Here is an 8388-nt window from a genome sequence, read left to right on the forward strand (position 1 = left end):
TATATACATACACCCTCTCTCTCTCTCTCTCTCTCTCTCTCTCTCTCTCTCTCTCTCTCTCTCTCTCTCTCTCTACCGTCTACCTTCAAACTTCTTTTTTTGGTACCTACTTACCCTCTTCTTGAAAGAAGAAGAAGAAGAAGAAGAAGAAGAAGAAGAAGAAGAGAGGAATTTTTAAGGAATATATTATGTATGAATACATGTAGTACATACACATACCTAGTATCTACATCATAGGAATGGAAAAATCACATTTACATTATTATTTATTATTTTGTGCATACCTATCTATTTCTATGTATTTTATTATTTATGTAAATTTATTTTCGAAATATTATTTGCAAACTCAATATATTGGGGAAAATATGGTGAAATTTTAGGGTGAACATAGATTTAGTTGAACAAATAATAATGTCACGTATGTTTAACATTAATTTATGTGTCGAATTTTCAGTAGAAAAAAAAAAATGTGGACGAAAAATAGCTAAAATTTTACATAAAATAAATAAAAGAAAATAAAATAGCCTTCTCATTGCCACAATATTACAATTTACATATTATAGGTACATGAAAAGGAAAAACAATTGAAAAGACTGTTTTTCCCCTTTTAAAAAACTGAGGGGGGGAAAACAGTCAAAATTTGTGGACGAAAAATAGCTAAAAATGTATGGGCTAACCATTCTTCTGGTAAGTCCTTATAATTTTACGCAAAGTAAATAATTAAAATAAAAATACACTTTTAATTACCGCAAGGAAGGAATCTTAACTGTGTTGAGCATAAATGCTTGTCACAAATGTCGTTCCCCGATTATTACACCCAAGATAAATTCTATGAATTGACTTGGACTCGAACCACCAACCTCCAGATCCAAAGTCCAACGCGTTAACAACTGCACCAAACAACTAAATATTAACCCCTTCGGTCCCATTCTCACAAACTAATCTTCAACCCCTTCCGTCCCCGTGTCCCACAGGAGCGCCGCAAGGACCTGACAGACCACCGTGATGATTCAACGTTCAGTTTTGATCCCACAAAAATCCCCGTGAAGAAATTGGATAAGAATAACATGAAGAAAATTGATTCGAAGAAGGGAATTTTGTTGTCTTCCTATTCGAGAAAAAGGACAAGGAGAAGAAAGCGCCGTGGGGCCATGGCCGTGACAGGTGAGGGATAATTTAAGTGGTATTTTTTTATACGAGGGATTTTTGATAACATGTGAGGGATTTTTTATAATTGGTAAGGGATTTTTTTATATGAGAGGGATTTTTTTAAATAACATGTGAGGATTTTTTTTTTTTATTGTTCCATTAACAGTTATTTCCCTGTGGGGGAAAAGGGACAATTTTTTCAGAATAAGGGATTTTTAAAGAGAAAAGGGGAATTTTTCAAAGGAATAGAATTCGTTCTTTGAACATGATGGATTTTCCATTGGAAACAGGGATTTTTCTAGAAAAATCAATAAAAAGTATCTTTCGAAAAAAAAAGAAAAAAAAATCCCTTAAAAAATTAATGACTTATCGTTAATATCCCTTATAGTTAAAATTAATCCCTCCTTTTCTCCCTATCAGGCAACGAGTCACAAATCTCAGGGACGGCCTCGCGGTCCGTCACCCCCTCCCCTGAACCCGATACCCCCCCTGATGAGGAAGAAGAGGAGGAGGAGCCCCCTAGGGTGGACAATGTGGGCCCCTCCCTAAACCAGGGCCCGCCCCTGCCCTCTGTGAGCTGTAACGCGGACGACAATAAGCTCCACCCTGACAACGCATTGGGTAAGGAAAACACGAAGATATAATCAGCCTAATCTAACACATAAGAGCCGAACTTTTTTTTTCTTCGTTGGATCTTGCTCAAATTTAACCGCTTCCTACTCCGAACCGGACAAAAATGATGGTGAAAACAGTGGAAAATTTTGTTTCCTTACTAATAGACCGGAGTCCTAACCTAATCTAGCCCTAACTTCTTCTAACCTAACATTAACTCACTCTAACCTAACCTAACCTAATCTTTACTTACTCTAACCTAACCCAACCTAATCTTTACTTACTCTCACCTAACCCAGGCTAGCCTAACCTAAACTAACCTAACCATATCTATTTTCCTCAGTGGCTCCTGGAGTACGTATCAATCGAGGACAGCTAAGTAGTCGCCAAGCCTCCAGTAATGCTAGTGAGGGCAATAATAGAGAATCCTTATTGGACGATAACCTAGTCTAGCCTAACCTATCCTTGTCTGACCTAACCTAGCCCTTACTTCTTCTAACCTAACCTAATATTAACTTACTCTAACCTAACCTAACCTAGCCCTAACTTCTTCTAACCTAACCTAATCTTAACTTACTCTAACCTAACCTAACCCTATCTTACTCTAACCTAACCCAGCCTAGCCTAACCTAAACTAACCTAACCATATCTATTTTCCTCAGTGGCTCCAGGAGTACGTATCAATCGAGGACAGCTAAGTAGTCGCCAAGCTTCCAGTAATGCCAGTGAGGGCAATAATAGAGAATCCTCATTGGACGATAGTGGAGTGGTTGATGATCATGAAGACAATGATATGGGGGAAGATGTTAATCAATCACTGCATCCTGTGACACCCTCTAGTGTAGTATTACAGGTAACAAAATCCAAAGTACTTTTATTTTCCTTATCCTATAGGAAGGAAACTAATGGAATCGGGTCAAATTTTCGATGGTCAGTTTTTAGTGCAAAACGCGTTTTGAGGTCCCTAGAGCCTAAATCCAAAGTTGCAGCCATTCGATATCTGTGAACGAAACACCTACCTCGAGAATTCGAGAACGGTAAACGTTTTGGTAGAAGACCCAATCAAAACCATGCCTAAGACCCCAATTAAAATAGTCTTCATGTTGAGGAAACTTGAAATCCGTACAAAGACGGACCGAAATGTTATCCCCCCTTTTTTACTTCCCCAGAAAATCACCGAGCGAATGAAAGTGCCTCCTTCCCAAAGACTCCCCCCGCCCGAAGAGCAGACGGACCTCCGATTGAAGAAGAAATGCAATGGCTCTATTCAGCAGATCTACACACTGCCCACGTCGGCTGATTATATGAGTCAAGTAGTGGTGCTAGGTAAGAGAACCTTGTGACCTATGATAGTCTTAAGGTGCGTCCACACATTCTATTATGGGACTGGTTGCTCCTCTCCCGAGAGAGTATGCAATTAACACTGCGACCTCTGTAGATCTAAGGTCTGTTTTTCATTCCGACGTGGGTGCGATGCGAACGCGACGCGTGTTTTTCATTCCACTTCCCCTACTTTAGCGTCAACGCTGAGCTGCTATCCCCCGGCCTTGATGGAACCTAGAAGTACCCTCACTGGTATATTTCAACCTCCTCAGTTTCTCTAAAATTCACCTGCTACTCCTCAGTTTCTCTAAAAATTCACCTGCAGCACCTCTAAAGAGTCCGCATACTCAGGTTTATTCTAGAGAAAAGCTGTGAGTTCATATGCTATTCCATTAAGAGGATACCAAGAGGTGCCTAGGCCAGAGAGCTAGCTCAGGGCCCCCGAACTGAAGGGGTCTAATGAGGGGTTTGATAGGTCTGCTATCCCAAGGCCTTGATGTAACCTAGAAGTACCCTCACTGGTATATTTCAACCTCCCCAGTTTCTCCAAAATTCACCTGCAGCACCTCTAAAGAGTCCGCATACTCAGGTTTATTCTAGAGAAAAGCTGTGAGTTCATATGCTATTCGAGGATACCAAGAGGTGCCTAGGCCAGAGAGCTAGCTCGGGGCCCCTGAACTGAAGGGGTCTAATGAGGGGTTTGATAGGTCTGCTATCCCAAGGCCTTGATGGAACTTAGAAGTACCCTCACCGTCCCTGAACCGTCTATATTTACACTGCCTCGTCTTCTGTCGATTATGTTTGGACACAGCTTCAGACGGTCAAAACGTTATTCAATGTCAGGGGAACCTAGCCCCTCCTGGGGCTTTTTTTAGCTCCCAAATGTAGAAATTATACTAACAGTTTTCTTCTTCTTCCTCCTCACCTTTTTCCGTGTACAGACGGGGATGGTGTACAGACGGGGATGGTGTAGAACAGACTCTCAATCAGCCCCAGGGTGATTGGTTTGGGCTAATATTTGCTTATTTTATTTATACTGCTTAAATAGGACTGAAAAGTCCCTTTAAATAGGACTGAAAAGTCCCTTTATTTGGTTTTGGCTACAAAATTTTCACGAGTCTGGCCTACAGTAAAGGAGAACAATGAACCTCGAGGGGCGGCCTGGGCCCCATATGAGGTGGAAAAAATGACCCTGATGATTGCAGGTAACAAAATCTAAAGTACTTTTATTTTCCTTATCCTATAGGAAGGAAAGTAATGTAATCGGGTCAAATTTTCGATGGTCAGTTTTTAGTACAAAACGCGTTTTGAGGTCCCTAGAGCCTAAATCCAAAGTTGCAGCCATTGGATATCTGTGAACAAAACACCTACCTCGAGAATTCGAGAACGGTAAACGTTTTGGTAGAAGACCCAACCAAAACCATGCCTAAGACCCCAATTAAAATAGTCTTCATATTGAGGAAACTTGAAGTCTGTACAAAGACGGACCAAAATGTTATCCGCCCTTTTTTACTTCCCCAGAAAATTACCGAGCGAATGAAAGTGCCTCCTTCCCAAAGACTCCCCCCGCCCGAAGAGCAGACGGACCTCCGATTGAAAAAGAAATGCAATGGCTCAATTCAGCAGATCTACACATTGCCGACGTCAGCTGATTATATGAGTCAAGTAGTGGTGCTAGGTAAGAGAACCTTGTGACCTATGATAGTCTTAAGGTGCGTCCACACATTCTATTATGGGACTGGTTGCTCCTCTCCCGAGAGAGTATGCAATTAACACTGCGACCTCTGTAGATCTATTGTGACCAGTATTTTTTCCCCTGCCCGAGCTGCTATCCCCCGGCCTTGATGGAACCTAGAAGTACCCTCACTGGTATATTTCAACCTCCTCAGTTTCTCTAAAATTCACCTGCAGCACCTCTGTCCTTCTATGGGGTCAGACAGACAGAGTGACAGACGACACCGAAGCAAATACAATAGTCCGTCCCTTATATCTTTTATTATTACCATTGTAATACTAAAGGAAGGACGGACTATAAAATGAGAGTGCAAGGTCAAGCATAGAGGGGGGGGGAAGGGAATTTTAGATGGGAGGAAATCTAGGGATGGAGAAAGGGATAAATTAACAAGGGAAGAAAAATGAAGTATGAAATGTTAATAGGGGGAAAAAATAATGATGAAATGTCTTGTAAGCGCTAGGTTGCGGGTTCGATTCTCCGAACGGTGCGAAATTTATCCCAAACAGAAGAAGTTCGTTCTCGGAACGGCTGACGTTCTCCTGTCCTTCTTTTCTCTTCGCTTTCGGGATATAGGGCCTCTGTGGCCACAGTTCCCTCTATCAAACCCATAAAAATAAAATAAATAATTGAAAAAAAAAAAAATCTGACAAGAAGACCTCCGTGGTTACCGTTCAATTCATCAAACCTCAATAAAAAAATAAATAATTAAATGAAAATAAAAATTAATAATAAAATAGAGGTAGTATTTTGAAGGTGCACGTCTTTCTTACCTCCTCAATTCACGTCTAACATTATTATGAAAAACATGTTTTTGACTTTATTGATTTTGACTTCTCAAAGTACCTTCCCACCTACTACTTGGGTATGTAGGTACTATACCTACCTACTTACGTATACATAGGTAGGTATGTAAGTAATATTCAAGGAAGTTCAAATGTCATATTGCCATGGCACCATATTATTTTGCCCTATTTTAGCAAAATTGGGAAAAATGCCATGAAAAGCCTTACTTTTTTTGCTTATTTTGCCATATTTAAGCATTTTTGGGTAAAATATAAAAATTTAAGAAAAAAAAAGTACCAAAAAAGAACCATACTTAAATAGTGGTTATGCATTTGAGAAAACATTTAGCATGAAAGCTCGATTCCTATGTAAAAAGTCCTCAAAAATCCAAATCTGAAGTCAAAATAGCGAAAAAAGTTTGAAATTTCAATTTTTGTTTGACGTTCCACTGAAAAATGTACAAGAGTTGCCTCTGATTCTTAAAAAGTTGCTTATTTTGCCCTGTTTTGAATAAATAAATGCCATATTTTCGCAAAATAAGTGCCATATTGCCATGTTTTTTAGTGCCATATTTTGGAAAAATAGGTGCCATATTTTGAACTTCTCTGGTAATATTGTATTCAATGTACCTATACCAATGTACTATACCTACTTACCTACTATTTATTGTACCTATACTTTTGTAGATATTCCAAATAAGTGTTTAATAATAACTCACCTCACAGGATCATTTTCTCCATTGGAGGCCGAATCTACAATGTATTCTCGCGACCCGAAGTGATCATCTATCAGAGGGAGGCCATTGGAAGGCCGCTCAGGTAGGCCGGAGGTCGCCAGGCGGGATGGGTAGAACCGCTTGTAGAGACCGCGATGAAACGATATGTTGGTGTTCTTGAGGGAAATGTGTCGAATGTGATGGGTGAGGGAGAAGAAGCTGAAATAGAGATAGAATAGAATAGAATTGATTTTTTTTTTTTTTTTAATTTTGAAATCCAATGTAGCAGTTGTTTCATTGCTACGAAATAAAAACGGCGGTGAAACACTCATCTTTTAAATAATAATAATAATAATAATATATTATGCATGTACCTAGGTGCATCTGGTACATAGGTTAATTAAATTGATAATTTTACCTCCACTGGCAGATATGGGTAGACCACCTTTTTCTTGACTCTTGAAGTTTCCATGATAATGATTCCTATTCAGCTTACTAAAATCAAACTCTAAATACTTTCATTCATGAATTTAGATTATTAAATTAAATAAAAATTTAAATCTAATTAGGTAGGTATTTTATTATTTGACAAATTCACATTTTTTGAAGATGAACAGGTTTTTGTATAGCGGTTATAGCGGTCACAGTCACATGTAACTGCACGTGCACATAGGTCTGTTTTTCATTCCGACGTGGGTGCGATGCGAACCCGATGCGTGTTTTTCATTCCACTTCCCCTACTTTAGCGTCAACGCTGCAATAAAAAAAAATTTGGTTTTGGCTACAAAATTTTCACGAGTAAAGGAGAACAATGAACCTCGAGGGGCGGCCTGGGCCCCCTCGGCCCTCTAAATACGGTCCTGATGATTATACTCAGTCTTGTCTCCTCTCATCTGTTTTTTTTTCCAGATAACCTCGTGGATCGGAACTGCGCCAAGTGTCCGGAGTGTTGCATCGACTACGAATCCTGGCTGCGGTTTCAAAATGGCCTCTACCGTATTGTTCGAGATCCTCTGTTTGAACTTCTCATTACGCTGTGTATCATATTGAACACCATGTTCCTGGCTGTTGAACATCATGGCATGAGTCAGAGTATGAGAGATGTGTTGGACTATGGAAACAAGGTAGGTTAATTTAATTTTGTTTAATGCCAGTCATTCACGCTCAACCCTTCCGACCGAGGTCTCTCAGACCACCTAAGATCCTTTGTAACCTCCAGCTAGCCAGGCTGGTTAGGGTTTGGCTGCTCTGATCGCTATTTAAAGTCCCACAGTAAGACTCTGGTCTGTCCCCTGTTTAAGGAGCATGGCCTGAACAGATGGTGGAAAACGGCTTGTCCTGCTCTTATGTTCTCTGTTCTCCTCGTCTCTTTCCTTGCCTTTGTTGATCTTCTCTTCTCTTCGCATCTATACCATCTCATTCTGTTCTATTCTCCTCAGGTATTCACTCTGGTTTTCACCCTGGAATGCATTCTCAAAGTGATGGCCCTCAGCAATGACTACTTCCAATGTGGCTGGAACATATTTGATCTCATTGTAGTGACAGCCAGTCTGGTAGATTTGATGACGGAATTTGTCGATGGCCTGTCCGTCCTGCGAGGATTACGATTGGTGAGTACCTTGGGGGTCGGGATCCGGCAGAGGAAATTTTTGAAACCACTTTATTGTGACATTATTTTGGTCACAAACATTTAGAATAGAATAGAATAGAATATACCTTGTTTATCCTGCCAGAATGAGACTGAAAAGTCCCTTTACTCCCGCAGTCTAAATAAGGTCTTATATATTTCATAGGTAAAGTTTACAAATAAGTATATAAACCTTGCTTAACTTCAAAAAATAATAATAATAATAATAATAATAATAATAATAATAATAAATAAAAAAAAAATACAGAATACAAAAACAAAAGTTTGGTGATAAATGTTGGAGGAGAGGGATAGGGGTGAGGTCATTATTATGAATGTAATATGTGATTTTCAAAGGATGGGAGTTTTCAGCGAGAATAAAGGGACTTATAAGTCCTACGCTGGCAGTATAAACAAAGAATATTCTATTTACCTATTCTATTC

General features: G+C 39.6%; 1 protein-coding gene across 1 annotated transcript in view; it reads left to right on the plus strand.

The window, feature by feature from the left end:
* Nucleotides 1-8388, plus strand: part of LOC103514086 (sodium channel protein 60E-like) — a gene marked incomplete at its 3' end in the record, with an annotated part of 49620 nt that overhangs the window by 39566 nt on the left and 1666 nt on the right. The window contains 6 exon segments of the mRNA XM_026826919.1: nucleotides 975-1164; nucleotides 1570-1770; nucleotides 2424-2614; nucleotides 2931-3087; nucleotides 7227-7441; nucleotides 7757-7927. Coding sequence (XP_026682720.1) covers nucleotides 975-1164; nucleotides 1570-1770; nucleotides 2424-2614; nucleotides 2931-3087; nucleotides 7227-7441; nucleotides 7757-7927 — 1125 coding nt within the window.

Source organism: Diaphorina citri, unplaced genomic scaffold (assembly GCF_000475195.1).
Source record: "Diaphorina citri unplaced genomic scaffold, Diaci psyllid genome assembly version 1.1 scaffold42, whole genome shotgun sequence".
NCBI classification, from domain to species: Eukaryota; Metazoa; Arthropoda; class Insecta; order Hemiptera; family Psyllidae; genus Diaphorina; species Diaphorina citri.